This window comes from Erpetoichthys calabaricus, chromosome 1, assembly GCF_900747795.2.
Source record: "Erpetoichthys calabaricus chromosome 1, fErpCal1.3, whole genome shotgun sequence".
NCBI classification, from domain to species: Eukaryota; Metazoa; Chordata; class Cladistia; order Polypteriformes; family Polypteridae; genus Erpetoichthys; species Erpetoichthys calabaricus.
Genome location: NC_041394.2, coordinates 66,996,135 through 67,013,834, shown reverse-complemented (window position 1 = coordinate 67,013,834; position 17,700 = coordinate 66,996,135). Strand labels below are relative to the sequence as shown.

The 17,700-nt window shown below is 37.2% G+C and overlaps 1 protein-coding gene across 3 annotated transcripts in view; it reads right to left on the bottom strand.

Moving 5' to 3' along the window:
* Positions 1-17,700, bottom strand: part of LOC127526745 (secretory phospholipase A2 receptor-like) — a 58,250-nt gene that overhangs the window by 36,158 nt on the left and 4,392 nt on the right. For 2 of the 3 annotated variants that reach the window (XR_007934175.1, XM_051923280.1), the window contains exons 2-5: positions 13,042-13,386; positions 7,148-7,492; positions 6,211-6,537; positions 4,196-4,531 (exon numbers count right to left, since the gene is read on the bottom strand). Coding sequence is in view for 1 of the 3 variants with exons in the window: in XM_051923280.1 (XP_051779240.1) it covers positions 4,196-4,531; positions 6,211-6,537; positions 7,148-7,492; positions 13,042-13,386 (1,353 nt within the window). In the remaining 2 variants the exon portion in view is untranslated. The remainder of the gene's footprint in view (positions 1-4,195; positions 4,532-6,210; positions 6,538-7,147; positions 7,493-13,041; positions 13,387-17,700) is intronic. The other variant, XR_007934176.1, reaches the window with a different exon arrangement.

Here is a 17,700-nt window from a genome sequence, read left to right as displayed (position 1 = left end):
TGCGTGTCAATGTCACACACTAAGGTGGCTTTTTTTGGAGGTGGCTTTTTTTTTGTACCTTTTGTGAAAAGTGTTTCTTTGATATTTGGACTTCAGGCTTCATACATTATATAGTTTATGCCTACATTTTGTCATTTGCTACTAGAATATATAAAACACTTCTGTTTTAACAATGTGTTTACACAGATTACTGTAGAAATGCAACACATATGAAATGCGTGTGTTCCAAATAACAATCTATTATTTCTACTCTAAAACTCCACTTCACTCCCAGATAATCAATCAAGGCATGAGCTGGGAAAAGCTCGTTTACGTTCTAAGTCGTTGGGGGGATGGAATAGCCGGCTGCTGGCAGCTTGTCTTTATCAGTACACTAGCAAAATACCCGCGCTTCGCAGCGGAGAAGTAGTGTGTTAAAGAGGTTATGTAAACATATATATACATAAACATATATACTTATATATACATATCTACATATACACATATCTACATATATACATATATATATATATGTATACATATACACATCCACATATATATACATATATCATCATATATATGCACATACATATACACACATACATACATACACACACACATATATATACATATATATACATATATATATATATATATATATATATATATATATATATATATATATATATACATACAGACATATATATATATACATATACATATTTACATATCTACATATATATACACATATATACACATATATCTACATACATACACATCTATCTATCTATCTATCTATCTATCTATCTATCTATCTATCTATCTATCTATCTATCTATCTATCTATCTATCTATCTATTTATATATATATATACATATATATCTCTATTTGTCTATCTATATATATACATCCCCGTGCTTTGCAGCGGCGAAGTACTGCTTTTAAATTTTTATTAAGAAGAAAACCTTTTTAAATTGAGTGAAAATATACCAATAACAATTTGTTAAGGATCTGTTTTTTTGTGAAGCTGACTTCACACAGCCTCTCCGCTGTTTTATAAACGAACGTCATATAAGGTCTTCCTTTTTCGTTGCTTTGCCAATGGAAGCAGCCTTTTTATTTAATCCTGTTTTTACGATTGTTCTGTTTGTATTGTCAGTTCAGCACTCCGGTTATAATATGACCAAGCTGTGCAAGCACACTCTTGAGAATGCAACGTATAGTTGTACAGGAGAAAAGCAATCTTGCCTGAAATCAATGGCAACCTTTTGTAGGTCTATGAACTTAATTTAAACTTTAGGTTTACAGGGTGCTTTCTTTCCGAAGTACCTGCACTCATGAATATGTCTGTATGCGTCAGTCGCTCAAATCCCCACGGTTCGCACCAGCGAAGTTCTGCTTTTAAATTTTAATTAAGAAGAAAAGAAAACCTTTTAAAATTGAGGGAAAATATACCAATAACACTTTGTTAAGGATCTGTTTTTTTTGTGAAGCTGCCTTCACTCGAGTGATCACTTCGAGCTTTAAGCCTGAGAAATCACTCCGTAAATGCACACGTTTAATTGCACATCTGTTAATATGTATGCTTACAAAGTATTAAAAGACACTCAACAATTACACAGTATTAAAAGACACTCAACAATTAACGTCATTTACCTTCGTTCCCGCTTTTGACTCGTACTGTAAATCTCTTCCTTGTTTTCACTTCACGTGATTACGTAGGAGGCGTAATACGTGATGACGTGATACGTGACTCCACCTCCTCCATTAGAGTATATGGACAAAAAACAGGTTCCAGTTATGACCATTACGCATAGAATTTCAAAATGAAACCTGCCTAACTTTTGTAAGTAAGCTGTAAGGAATGAGCCTGCCAAATTTCAGCCTTCTACCTACACGGGAAGTTGGACAATTAGTGATGAGTGAGTCAGTCAGTCAGTGAGTCAGTCAGTCAGTGAGAGCTTTGCCTTTTATTAATTAGTATAGATTTAGATGACAAAAGACGCTGGCGGAGAGGTGAGAACGGTTTTAAGAAGCGATTTAAGGTGGGCTGGATCTAAGAGTTTTTTCGTAGGCTCTGGTAATTCTAGTGTTAATGCACTCTGGCACCCCCTGGACTGATCGAGATTTACCTTCTTTTGAGTCCTTTAGCTGCCTCCCATGCACATGTGTGTGACAATATATACTATAAATATTAGATAGATAGAAATCCACAAAGGGAGAAAATGAATCACATTATCTTAAAACAGCTTTTTATTCCTGAAGTTTTGATACCTGACAAGTACCATCATAAGAGGAAAATAATTAGACATAAAGGAATGAAGACAATATATAGCAAATAAGGAAGTGGGGGAGTGCATTAGTAAGGTGGGGTTCAGTGGGTGTTAGTCTTACTTACGTACTTATCCTTTTTGTAAGTAAATCCTTTCAAAGCAGTTAATAGTTGTGTTTATGTTTTAGAACACTCTCAAAATACAGCAAGCCCACAGCAAAATCGTCTGGGTCAAAAAGTTTAAAATAACAGTCAGAAATATGGAAACACCTTTTTCAAATAAAAACTTTAAGTATTAATTTAATCTGACATTTTGTTATGCAGCACTGCTTCAATGTTCAAAGCTTCAACAGCAGATATTGACCTGTTCTACGCACAAAAAAACACTTGAAATGAAGACTCACATGTATAATTCATTACCACCGAGCTGTTATTATAATGTACGCTGATGCAACAAACATATATTCAAGTGCAGTGAATATGATGCACAAATTGTATTTTAGTTCCTTTTTAACTGCACCAATGCTGCGTATTTGCACTGCAAATTTTTTTACTTCAGGTTTATATTGGCTATCTGTTGTCACTTGTCAGGGAACTGGCCGATATATCAGGGATAATCTAAGCCAAGCTTCAGTATGTCATGCGCACTGTGCTGGAAACCATTAACTGACTGACAAAGTGTTATATCCAGTTTTCACATGGTATGGGTGCATATATATATATATATATATAACATAAAATGTTGTTACCAACATAAAAAGGCAATTTACATGTGTGTCAGTTTTCATAATCCTAGCACTTTAATGTACTCATATTGCACACTTAGCAAGAATGATGTTGTTTTTGTTACATTCTGTTAACATGCAAGTCATCTGTGATGCCAAGATGAGACTGACAATTGTCTGAACTCCTCTGCCATAATGCAGCAAGAAAGAGCATCTACAATTACAGATCAGGCGTTTCAGGCATGGTGTGGCTGGAGCTCACTATATATAAAGCAGCAGTAACACGTAGCCATTCAACATATCTGCGCTTGTTGCTGACACCCATGCTTGGGTCACCAAATAAAGGTTCTTTGCACAACTCTGATTTAGAGACAAGAACTTCCATCTTGCACTACCAGGAGCGTGATATGGCTGCACAACCAACCGATAAAGTTCTGCAGCATAGTGATTGCATGAATATGACATATTCACAAATGTATATTTACAAGATGATGTTGTTTTATAGAGGATAATTGCGCATAAATGTATGAAAGCTAGGTCTGATCTTTTTCTTGGCATATGCATTTTTCTGTTTTTTGTTATAAACGTATTTTTATGCTCGAAATCATGCAAACTTTTATAAAAGAGACCCCTGGAGCAGCATAGGTATAATATAGCTCTGACCATCTTGAAAGTCATTTCCAGGACAGGGACATGGTGGAAAACACTGTTAAAGTCAATTTCTGAAGCTGTCAGCTTCTTAGTATATAGTAAATGAATCATGCTCCAAACTGATTCATCCTACTGCATTTATCTTGCAGCATCTGGAATTGCAATCTAGTCAAATATCAATCAATATGTAACAGTAAATAAAGAAAATTTACAAAAAAATGAATTTGCCTTTTCTGCCAAAACACCACAGACAAATAAAAAATGTAAAGGCTAACAGTGAATGACTAGTTGTGCATAAAGAATTTCTGAAGATATGTAATTATACTTAAGATGACATCAGTACTTCATGTAAAGTGCACAAGTTATGTTATTCATGAAAGTCTAGTATAATATGTGTTTTGTGTGTGTGTGTTCAAATAAAATTAAGGGGCAGAATGTGATGTCAATAAAAAGGCCATTTAGCCAATCATTTATTTTGGCCATTAATAATACTTGTGTGTTCTATATCCTCTGATTTGTAAGTGCATTTTCATTGAAGCCATAAATAAGTTTTCAAGAGATTCTTACTGTTACTGCAGAAGAAGGAATATGGAGAACTGCAGGGAAACTCCATCCAATTTCCAAACCATGTGTTTAATCCACATATTTCATTGGCTTCCCAAATGCAAAAATATAGATTCCAAATTTGTAACGTTGAAATCCCACCATCAGACCACTTCCAGGGGTTGTTGAACAAGCCGATCCAGAAGGGGCTTCCCTGAGCCTTGTTCTTTAGCATCTCATTTTCACTGTCATTCCTTATGCTGACCAGATCACTGTAGTTTGTTCGACAGTACTGCAGAGCGCTGGACCAGTTCATTATCTGATTTATCCACACATATGCCTCATTTACATTGCTGGATTCTATGTTATAAATAAAGAATGTTTACTTTATGTATTTTTGTATATATTAAATCTTTGTTAAATAAAATGCTATATGAAATCCTGACATTTTATTAGTATTGGTTAATCTGCATTATTGTAAATTGTCTCATCATAATTACATGAAAAAATTCATTTGTGTTTGTTAGCATTATGACATTGTGAATCTTAAGTCAGGCTCGTATATATACAGAGGTGCAGCTTCAAAGAAGAAAGACAGTGCTTATCATTAAATTCAGTTAAAAAAATGCTACAGATTAAAAGACTCATTCTCCCTGATGAAGACTAGGTTAAAAAAACTTACAGACACAGACTATAAAATCTTCTTAAAAAGCTATCATTGAAACATATAATATTAATGTAAACTATATCCTTAGATGAGACACTGACTATAAATCTGTTAAACTAATATTATTAACTTGTTTCACATTAGCACTGAACTGTTTACTATGCGCGGCATGGTGGCACCGTGGTAGTGCTGCTGCCTCGCAGTTAGGAGACCCGGGTTCGCTTCCTGGGTCCTCCCTGTGTGGAGTTTGCATGTTCTCCCCGTGTCTGCGTGGGTTTCCTCTGGGCGCTCCGGTTTCCTCCCACAGTCCAAAGACATGCAGGTTAGGTGGATTGGTGATTCTAAATTGGCCCTAGTGTGTGCTTGATGTTTGTGTGTGTCCTGCAGTGGATTGGCACCCTGCCCGGGATCGGTTCCTGTCTTGTTGGCTGGGATTGTCTCCAGCGGACCCCCGTGACTCTGTGTTCGGATTCAGAGGGATGGATGGATGTTTACTATGCTGATTCAGGTTTATGAAATCAGGTTGTCTCCCACCCCAGTTTTTTGCTGAGGCTAGAGTCTATCCTGACACAATAAGATGAGAACCAATTCTGAAAGGAACATCAGTCCATTGCAAGACACATAAACACACGTACAAAACTGATTGAAACAAAGTGCAACGGAGAGGTGCCAATTAAACCATCTTTGAGTATCTTGCAGGACTCAAACAAAACCTCACAAAAACAGGCACAATGTTCAAAGTTCACACAGATTTTAAACTAGCGGTTAGTCACTATGAATAAGCAAAGCTCCCAACTATGCCAGTGTGTTAGCCCATTATTAACACTCCAACTGCACAACCCTGAAAAGCAATATAATACAATATACATGCAGGCAAATGTTATTTACTTTTAAACTCATCTGCACAATGGATAAAACATACCACAAAAAAGTGACTATCCTGATTGCTGTATTGAACCCTAACTCTCTCAGAATAGGGCTCTGAGTGGTAACTCTTGTCTTGAGTAAATTTTAAATATATTACTTCATAAAGGACATACAAATCAATATTAAAGATACAAGGTTGTTTTTCTTACAAGTATAATGTAGACATAACTAGTAGCCTCTAGTATAATCTTTAAACATTTAATGTGGACATTCAATAATTTTTACCTGTCAAGTCTGTAACTTTGAAGCCTTACAGCCTCTGAAGTGTTCTAAGACTGACGATTGTTCTCCAAGTGTCTTTGAGGCACTGACTAATGAGACTTAGATTTAAAAGGTAACAATACAATTTAAATATTGAAAGATCATTATCTCAAAAACAATTTTAAGTAAGAAATGCTAAAGAGAGTCTTTCAGGATAACAATATATCATAAGAAATATATTTACCATTGTAGCACATGAAAGAAATCTGCTCACTACAACTTGAATCTCTCCAGGAGCCATCTGATTGAACCTGAGCACAGTAACGGGATGGACTCCATTTCGTGTAGGTTATTTGGTCTCCATTGGACCACTGCCAAGTGTCATTTCCATGTCTCAGCCCAATCCATCCATCATTTGCTGTGACTTGAATCACCTGGTTATTCACTGCTTGGCTATCCACAGTTGCCAGGTCTGTGAAATGTGATCTGCAGTACTTCTGAGCATCATACCAGGACAATGCAATTGATACAAAAACATATGTTGTAGTGCAAGACGATGGTCCACAGACTCCTAAAAAACAGAGTTCACATGTGAGCAGTATATTCTGATTTGTTTTTTATCTAGAAAATAATTAATTAAAATGGATGTGTACATATGGTGGCACAGTGGGTAGCGCTGCTGCCTTGCAGTTAGGAGACCCAGGTTCGCTTCCCAGGTCCTCCCTGCATGGAGTTTGCATGTTCTCCCCGTGTCTGCGTGGGTTTTTTCTGGGTACTCCGGTTTCCTCCCACAGTCCAAAGACATGCAGGTTAGGTGCATTGATGGTTCTAAATTATCCCTAGTGTGTCTGCGTGCCCTCGGTGGGCTTGCGCCCTGCCTGGGGTTTTTTGGCTGGGATTGGCTCCAGCAGACCCCCGTGACCCTGTAGCTAGGATATAGTGGGTTGGATAATGGATGGATGGATGTGTACATATTGGTAAATTTTAATTTTTCTTTCAGTTTTCATAACTATTACAACAAACAATGTTTCATTTTATTAATCTGCCAAATAAAATAATTAAGAATATCTGTGTGTCTTCAATTAATTTTTATTATTATGCTTTCTCAAAGATTAAGCTCGTTCCAACATTTCTATAAGGATAAATTTTTGCTGGCAAGGAAAAAAAAAAGAGAGCCTTACTGTTACTGCAGAAGAAGTATGACATATAGTTGCATTGATAGACATTCCAGTCTCCATTAAATCTAATCATTCCGCATAATTCACTTGTCCAGTCTTCAGAATACACATTCCAATATGAAGCCCAGTTTCGATATGTTGAATTCCCTCCATCAGACCATGTCCAGCCATCATTGAACAGGCCAATCCAGAAGGGACTACCTTGTGCTTCCTTCATTATCTTTTCATTTTCACTCTCATTTCTTATGCTGACCAGGTCTGTGTAGTTTACTCGACAGTAGTTCTGAGCACTGCTCCATGTCATACTCTCATTTATCCAGAAATATCTCCCACTGATGTTATTGGTTTCTGTGATCAAAATGAACACAATAATAATTGATACACTTATGAAAGTTAAACAGGGAAAATATACCTACAGTTAAATCATATATCATTCTTCATTCCTAGAGCTGATAGATATAAAACAGAAAACTAAGAACAATGCACCAAACCTTTAGTCATTGTCCAACCTGCTATATCCTAACTACAGGGTTACGGGGGTCTGCTGGAACCAATCCCTGCCAGCACAGGGCACAAAGCAGGAACAAATCACGGGCAGGGCGCCTGCCCACTGCAGGGCACACACACACACTAGGGATAATTTAGGATCGCCACTGCACCTAACCTGCATGTCTTTGGACTGTGGGAGGAAACTGGAGCACCTGGAGGAAACCCAAGCAGACACGGGGAGAACATGCAAACTCCACGCAGGGAGAACCCAGGAAGCCAACCCAGGTCTCCTAACTGTGAGGCAGCAGCGCTACCACTGCGCCACTGTACCACCCCCAAACTTTTATATAGTCATAATTTTATCTGTGAATTGCACATATATTCATATTTGTATATTAGTTTCATATTATGTGTGTTTACATGCACTCACAAAACCAGGATACAGTTAAGGCAGACACCTGGTTTCTTAAAAAACCCTTTTTACATGTGCACGTCCCCTTTTGGAGATCTCCCCTGTTAAAATGCTCCAACATTATTAAGCTGTGCAAGAAACAGTTAAACAACATCATTGGCTGCCATGAATCATAAAACAAGCATGGGGCCTGTGTCTCCCAAGATTGGGCAGCTGAGCCTAACACTGTAATTTCAGATCATTAACATAAATTTGACAATTTTTGAAAGACTGAAACAGATTATTTCACCCAGGAGAAGGAATAATGCAATTGCCTGAGCATTTGCCTCAGGAAATTTATCTTTGTGGCTTCTTCCACAGTTTTCTACCTGTGGCTGCTAGATGTACCTGGCCATGGACTTGTACAGGATAACTGAGTGCAACGGATATGCTCAGACTGAAATTTTTAACTGCAACCCGGTTAAGGGTTTACATGGCCACATAACCAGGTTACTCATGGAGAGATCTACTTGTGTTAACCTAGTTTCTCAGAAACCAATATGCAAGACAAACAGGAATAATGGTATACTTTGCCTTTTTGAAACCAGCTTCCTGGGAATAACTGGGTTACCAAAGCACATGTAAATGTACTCATTGTGTGAATTGTATATACTGTAATCAGGATAGTACTTTTGTAAATTATTCTTCTTTTTAACATCTGAACATGTCAGCCTCCAAGTACACATTTTCTTTAAAGTAGTATAGATCTGGCATGTCAAACACGCGGCCCCCGGGCTGCATGTGGCCCGCAACAGAAATCTGTGCGGCCCGCATGACAGATCCTAGTCAGCACTGAACTTGTACAAAATGATTACTATCATTTGTGATTGAATCATTCTGCATCTTCGGTGTTACTTATTGACTTTTCTTACTTTTGCCTTCTGACAAAAGCATGTTTTCCCATTGCATTACGGTACCGGAAACGTCATCTGCTAGTATAGCCATGAGCCTTGACCAAAGTTAATGACCCGCAGTGTCACAACTGAAGTGCTAGGCTGCAGCAGCGGGCAGCAGGGGTGGCCTTAGGCATGTGCAAACTGTGCACCTGCACAGTGCTGCCAAATCCCAGGGGCCGCCACGCCAATATATATTGAATATAAAACAGAGAAAATAACAACACAGCTGACGGCAATGTGGCCGATAAACATTCTGTTTCTTGTTAATTAGTACGCTGTATTTACAAATGTCGCTAGATTCGGAGCAGTAAGCTATATGTAGTATTATAACGTTCTGCCATAATGAGAATATCATGGGCCGCCACTTGGTTTTCAAGTTACGGACACGCGTATATAGAAGCGTGTCATGAGCACGAGGCGGCTATGCAGTGTCCGCAACGGATGTGGGCATCCGCCGTGCATAAGATACCATATTGACATTGCCAGGCGATGGGGCCACCGATTCTTTCTCTGCCCAGGGCCGCCACGACTAAGGCTACACTACTGACTGGGCTGCTGAGACTGGCCACTGAGCAGAACTGACCATCACGAGTAGTAATAGCCGCATATTTTCACGTTTTTTTTTCTCTAGTTTCATGTAATTTTGTGCTAGTATTGTAACGAACAGTTAGTGCAGACTACAGCTGAAGATCTGAAGTGGACGCGAGAAGTTGATGAGTTGTTTATTAACATATTATTGTGATTTTGAGTTTGTAAAATTATTGTAGGTCAGGTGGCTTTTACAATATAAACTTTGAAGTAAGCTTAGTAAAGTAAAATTTGATTTCTGGAGGATTTGTTTTCCAACTTGAATTACTGAGCAATGAATTCAATGAGCATTTTCGTGATTTCAGTTCACACAAACAGGGCATTGCGCTGTTCTCTTACAACGTTAAGAATGCGCTTGAGAATATCCAAATGGAATTGATTGAACTGCAGTCAGATTCTATTCTGAAGGCAAAATACAACGAAGTTGGTGTGCCAGGCGTGTATGCTTACCTGCCACCCTCGTATGTGCAGATCCGTAAGTTGGCATCGAGAGTACTGTCACTTTTAGGAAGCACTTACCTTTGTGAGCAATTGTTTTCGTTAATGAAAGCTACCAAAACCCCACATCGCTCAAGACTTACCGTCGAGCACCTTTCATCCCTCATAAAAGTTGCAGCTGCACAAGATTTCAAGCCTGATATTGACGAACTGGTTACTAACAAGAGATGCCAAGTGTCGGGACAAAAGAAATAAATCTCGCACTGTAAGGCTCCTATATAAGCAATGAATATAATATAATGAATTTAATATAATAAGGACCTAGCTAAGAGGCTAAGACTCTAATTCTACACTGTTGTATGGAGACTGTATGGAAATAAATTGCTTTTCTTTAAACTTTAAAGTGTTACATTTTCTAAAGTTTTCAGTATTGCAAAGAAAGCTACAATAACTTTGTATAATAGTATAATAGTATTTGTTACAGTGCATCCCGCTGACGCACGTATGGCAGTCGAAGCGGCCCACCAATGGTAGTGAGTTTGACATGCCTGGTATAGATGATATATAAAAATGATTTAATGAAATCCTTGGAGTCTCCGGCAACTACTACAGTTTCTTTCTTACTTCTACTGTTCCATCTGCCTCTCCCACTTTCATCTTTGAATTTACAAATGAGCTTAATCCACTGCTGCCACATCTCAGCTTTTACAAGGTTTCATGCAAAAATGGAATTCCAAAAACACAATAATGAAGCCAGGTTTTTAAAGTAAAGTAAAGCAACACATTCACAGTCCATAAATCATGTAGAAAATTTCAATAAAAGTAAATGTACAGTATTTAGTGAATGAAAGAACTTTTTGTCTTTATCATGAAATGCACACATTTAATGTGAAAACAGCAGCACTCTCAAATAGAGTAACATGAGTAAGGAGTTAGGACAAGATGAACGCCAGTTTCTCATAGAAGACAGGTATTTCTCAATTTGAATTCTTCCTATCTTTATTTACTTCAATAGGTTAGCTAAATAACTTGACTGCACACTAACATATAGAAGTCACCTTAAAGGACAGGTATGGTAGCTGTGCCCATTCAAGCTCATTCAAGTTAAGATTCTGGATTAGACTGGTAATTAAATTAGTAATTAGGATTTTAAGAACAAAATTACATCTTTTTAAAAAAAGATTTCCCAGAAATTCTGCTGAAATTGGAGATGCTGTGAGTCCAGAGTAGGATTAGAAAGAGGTTGGTAAAATGATTTTCACAACAGAGAGTATAGAGCCAAGTCAGGCTTTGTAAAGGGAGTGAAAGAATTGAGAAGTGCATAGATGGAGTGATCAGTTAATGGGGATTAGTAAGACAGCAGACAAGGTATTAATAGAAATATGACAGGTATACTGAAAGTAAAAACCAAAGAGGAGAAGGAATGTAACAATCTGTCCAGGTCATGGATGTGGTCATTGGAAAAACCCAGCGTGTCAAACTTGGCTTCCAAGGGTTTTACTCCCTAGAAGAGACCAATGTTTTGATGCTTTGATGCCTGCCCAATATTCAAAGAGAAAAAATGGAGCAATGACTATGCAGCTCTAGAATGTTCATTTGTTCCACTAAGCACAAAATTTCTATTGTGAAGGACAATGCCAGAGCCAGATAAGGGTTTATTGATTTCAATCAGATATTACCAATTAGCAGACAAGACAGCTTACAATGGAGAACAAAGTAAGAGTTGCAGAATGGAGTGATCCTGGTCATACAAACATTTAAGGCTAGTAGTACAAAAACAAGCGTGCCGTGAGCATCCAAAGAAGAAACAGCACACAAATCACTGTCTCATTGGGAGCTACACTAGTAGTGGCCACTTGAAACATAAACAGATAAGAAAAAAGTGTTAACGTTCCAAATGTTGTTTGTATTTACAATGCAGATGTCTAGATAGAATAAAAAATATATATAAACATATATGCAACAGAGAAAGAAAAGAACTTCTTCTTAATAATGTTTATTTCTAAAACTAAACAAGTAGACAGCACAGAGTTCACTAATTTCAAAGAAAAGAACAATGTCCACAATTCTCCTTTCTTAAAGAAAAACTTTAGTAAGGCATAACTGAAGATGAATCTTTAGAAATTGAAATTAACAAGCAATAACCAGTGTTTTGTTAGTTTACACTTTTTAATGTAAACCAAACATCGATATTGACAAAAGGGGATTCCTAACCTTGCTTACGTAGGGTTGGAATTTTCATAAGTATGTAACTAAAAAAGTCTATAACCTGCCTTCTTTAGAATCCCTATTCCAAGTTCAGATGCTGTGTGTAAATTATTAAAACAATTCTTGATTTTTTTGCCTGGTCTTCTCTCCCTTTACTTTACTTTTCAGTTAGTCACTCCTGAGTATGCAACACTGAATTACTCAAACCAATACCAAACACTAAAAATGCTGTACAACTGAAGCAAACTACTAAGAGATGCCATCTTTATCCCCCCTACTGAATTATTCTTTAACCAAATAACTTAATGGGGACTTCAATGGTGCATGGAATAGATTTTTAAAAATACATAGATAGGGAAACCATTGATATTTGCAATTGTAGTGGCTCTGGTGTATTTGTTGTGGTTTCAAGCAAAAGAGACCACACAAAGGGATCAAGATCCAGTGCTCCACCTTTTGCTTGAAACTACAGCTAATACACTACAGCCACTACAGTTAGGTTAGTACTTGTCCTTTTTTGCATATGTTATGGTGTTTTGTGTTTTTTCATGTGTTCAACAGCAAAAACATAAAAGAAGAAACAATATTTTTGTCTTGTCGAAGGAACTAATAAGATTTTAGTCTGAGAAATCACAGGATGCAATATTTCAAATCTATTTGCTATTTTGGATGCTATAAAATATATGCGTAAAAAGTTTGCATAAAGATACTAAAATAACTGAATCACTAAATTAACATTTAAATATATTTTAAAATTTAGACGTGTATTAAATATAAACTAGGAAGTTTTAGATAATCACTTTAGATAAACTTGACTTGTCCAGTACCTTTGTAGCAGATAAAAGTCTTCCTAAACTCACAGGCAGTATCCAGCCAGGAACCATCTGCCTTGACGTAAGCACAAAACAAGTTCCTTTTCCAATTAGAATAATTTGTATTGTCTCCATTGGACCATTTCCAGTTGTTTCTGTCATTATAGAGCCCTACCCAAAAATAATTATAATAACTATAATTTCTTGAAATTTGTACCAGCTGCTGATTCATGTCTTCATTTGTAACAGTTACCAGATCCGAGTTGATACTTCTACAGAAGCTCTGAGCCGCATGCCATGTCATAGGAGTTGGTACAAAATAAAAATCATTTCCACTGCAGGAAATAAGTAATACGGAGTCTGGAATAAAGAAAAGAAAAATACAAAGACAGAATGAGGGTTTTTGGAAATAATAAATGATTCAGTTGTTTGGAATACATCTAGAAACCTACAGTATAACATCAGTCTAGTGCCAGGACAAAATGTCTTATTTAACAATTCCTTGTTATAGTATGTTGACTGTTTAGGCTTACAGATTTTTTTTTTTTCAGAAAAAAGAAAGAATACTTAATTCAGGACTGGTTTATGGAGTCTACAGTTCTTCTGCCCCCATACACACAGACAAACCAAATGCAATATACTATACATCAAAAACAAATGAATAAGCCAGCATTAAGGCAGACACCTGGGACTTGCAAGTCATCACAGAGCACTGTCACCCGGAGCCAGTTTGCAGTCACCTATTGCCATACTATATATGTCTTTCACAATAAAGCTCCTAGTAGTGTGATGCTATTATAATCTGTGTAATCAGATGTAATACTATTGGAAAACTGTGCTTTTACAGTATGCTCAATACAACTCGTAATATTTAATTTGTGCTTTTTATATAATAACTAGCTGTGTAAGCCCGTGCTGTAAAAAGCATAGGGTCTTAGAATCTATTGAAATCATCAGAAAAAAAATTGAAACATACAGATGTGAGATAATTGAAAGGAACTACTATGGGCATCTCTCTCCTTGGAGGTTTCGTTTTGCAGAGGTGCTTGCATCGCTTGTGTATTAGCGGAGGGAGGAAAAGTAAAAGGGATACCGTTTTACTGATGTGCTCGCCTTGATTCTGTATTAGCGGCTAAGTGAGCGACTCTTTCTTCGGAGGTTTCATTTTGCTAACGTTCTGGCCTCACTTGTGTTTCCTCAGAGGTAGAGTCCTTACTCCGATTCCACCTCTTACTTCCGGGTTAGACAGACAGACACACACACTTCCACGCGTAGACGTTTATACATAAGATCTGTTGCTATTTTGGAATTATTTAGATAATAACTCTTAACTTAGTTCAGAGCTCATGTGGGAAATGTTCTGTAACTGAAATATCAAAGAGGTACAAATGACCTCACTAGATCTTTAATATTCAGGAGGTAGTTTTCCAAGAGAGTAGAATTTGAAATTAGATAAAATCCTGGAGTATATGCAAAATAGACATAGACAGGAATTCTGGGAAAATAAGTATGAAATTGTTAAGAGTGGCATTGTCTATTAGAATGTATATGTTTAAGATTAGATAACGTGACCAGTGTATTTATGCTTGCAAGAATAAGTGAAAAGGACGCTTGGGACTTTAACATTAACATGTTTCATGTCTCTATCTAAAAGTAATTTAATTAACAATCAACTAGACCATGGGAACTTATGGGTGGTACAAAATTTTTGACTGAGGCAACATCTTGCACAAGGCAGTCAGCAAGACTCTATAAATACAAAGGATTTTATAATAAGCATAAGGAGGAGGAGAGAGAGAAACAGCTGCCAAAGAGAATACAACCTGGTCAGACATACAGAGCAAGCAATATACCTGGCTGAATAAAACAAAAGACTACAACAACCAAAGCTACAGCACTTGAAACAAAGCTTGCTGTGTGACCTTGATTTGATTCGTTTACATTGTATGCTTTCATATCTAACATTTACATCTGGTTTGTCCTTCAAATAAACCTAAGTAATGATTGAAATAGCGTGAGCATTGCTTTGCTGAAGTTGCCCTGTTGTTTACTGACATTTAGGAATGAAATGAACTATGTCCATTTAGGTTATGTATAGTCAATGATTAGGCCTTGGCTTCTGTTAGACTGTGTAGCCCTTCCAAAGGTATCCAACAGGATGCAAAAACCTGACAGGAGCAGCGGTTCCTGGCTTTTGCTAGGGTATTCTAAAGTGTTGTCCTTTTAGGGGAAGTTATCTGAAGACAAATCAACATGTAAGAGAATCCTGGCAGGGACACTTTGTGAGCAGAGTGCTTTCTAGCCCCTGGTAAGGTACCAAAGTTGAGGTAGCTTGCCTCTTCCAATGCTGAAAAATTCTTGCTTTGTATTTGAGCTTATCGGTGCTGAGTGGATGTTGAATAGGTAAGTTTTGCAAGATTTTTGTGTGAATCAATGCTAACAGTTTAGGCATTTCATTTCACTTGTCCACCAATTTAAAAAGAACCTTAGAGGTTAAAGAGCATTTTCTGGACACCTTCACACCATAAAACATAATTGTTAATAATGGGTGAATCACAATTTTGCATTTCTTTTCAAAATATACAAAATTAAGTAGCTTTATCCATTTTTTTTTTATTGCCCAAAAACTGAAACAAATAAACCAAATATGGCCTAGGCACATCTCTGGTCATTACATGAACTGCAGCAGGTTTACAAATTGTGAAGAAATATAGAATTAGATATAGTGAAATTAAATATTAAAATAGCTGTAATTCAATTCTTAAAGTTTAAAATAGCAAATAAACAGAACATGGCAAATCACAATGCATTTTGCACAATGCAGACCTGGCCAAGTACAGTAATCCCTCGCTATATCGCACTTCGCTTTTCGCAGCTTCACTCCATCGCGGATTTTATATGTAAGCATATTTAAATATATATCGCGGATTTTTCGCTGCTTCACGGGTTTCTGAGGACAATGGGTCTTTTAATTTCTGGTACATGCTTCCTCAGTTGGTTTGCCCAGTTGATTTCATACAAGGGATGCTATTGGCAGATGGCTGAGAAGCTACCCAGCTTACTTTTCTCTGTCTTTTGCGCTGACTTTCTCTGATCCTGACGTAGGGGGATTGAGCAGGGGGGCTGTTCGCACACCTAGACGATACGGACGCTCATCTAAAAATGCTGAAAGATTATCTTCACGTTGCTATCTTTTGTGCAGCTGCTTCCTGAAACGACATGCTGAACGGTGCTTCGCATACTTAAAAGCACGAAGGGCACGTATTGATTTTTTTATCTGTCTCTCTCTCTCTCTCTCTCTCTCTCTCTCTGCTCCTGACGGAGGGGGTGTGAGCTGCCGCCTTCAACAGCTTTGTGCCGCGGTGCTTCGCATACTTAAAAGCCAAACAGCCCTATTGATTTGTTTGCTCCTTTGAAGAGGAAGATATGTTTGCATTCTTTTAATTGTGAGACTGAACTGTCATCTCTGTCTTGTCATGGAGCACAGTTTAAACTTTTGAAAAAGAGACAAATGTTTGTTTGCAGTGTTTGAATAACGTTCCTGTCTCTCTACAACCTCCTGTGTTTCTGCGCAAATCTGTGACCCAAGCATGACAATATAAAAATAACCATATAAACATATGGTTTCTACTTCGCGGATTTTCTTATTTCGCGGGTGGCTCTGGAACGCAACCCCCGCGATGGAGGAGGGATTACTGTATTGCTAAATCCTAATGGTTTTGAATCTTCACTTTTTCTAAGAGAAATATCTAGCAATTACAGATTTGCTTTGTAATGTGGCTGCATTTCAAGAATTTTTTTTCTGTTTTTTATTTGTTTTTAGCGTACCCACAAGCCAGGGTCCTCAACCTTTTTTATTGAGGGCTGCAGCTCTTTTTGTCAACATGCAAAGTGCACTGCGCAATAAGAAATCAACATGTTTAACTGAAAAGGACATCAAATGTTAGTCCTACATATAGAATATTTACCTGGTAGTGACATTAGTATAAATTTAATATATTTCTAAAATCAAATCTTCATAAAAATACCAATGTAGAAGAACATTAAACAGAGAAATTAGAACTCATTTTATAATTTTATAATTAGTAAAGAATAAAACCAACCCTGTTTGTTTAATTAATAATTAAATATGTGTTCAACAGTTTACTTGAACACCTTTCTAACAAAAGCTTACATTACTGAGACTTCTGATGAATTCTTACAGTCAGAAGACAGGAGCGTAAAGGCAAAACAAAGTTATGTTTCCAGATTAAGGTGCTTGAGATATTAATAATAATAATAATAATAATAATAATTCATTACATTTATATAGCGCTTTTCTCAGTAATAATAATAATAATAATAATTCTTTGCATTTATATAGCGCTTTTCTCACTACTCAAAGCGCTCAGCAATTGCAGGTTAAGGGCCTTGCTTAAGGGCCCAACAGAGCAGAGTCTCTATTGGCATTTACGGGATTCGAACCGGCAACCTTCCGATTGCCAGTGCAGATCCCTAGCCTCAGAGCCACCACTCCGCCCAGTACTCAAAGCGCTATCCACACAGGGAGGAACTGGGAAGCGAACCCACAATCTTCCACAGTCTCCTTACTGCAAAGCAGCAGCACTACCACTGCCCAAAAATGTAACTTGCTTTTTCTCTATTTTCTAATAATTAAAAGCTTAATGAGCTTAA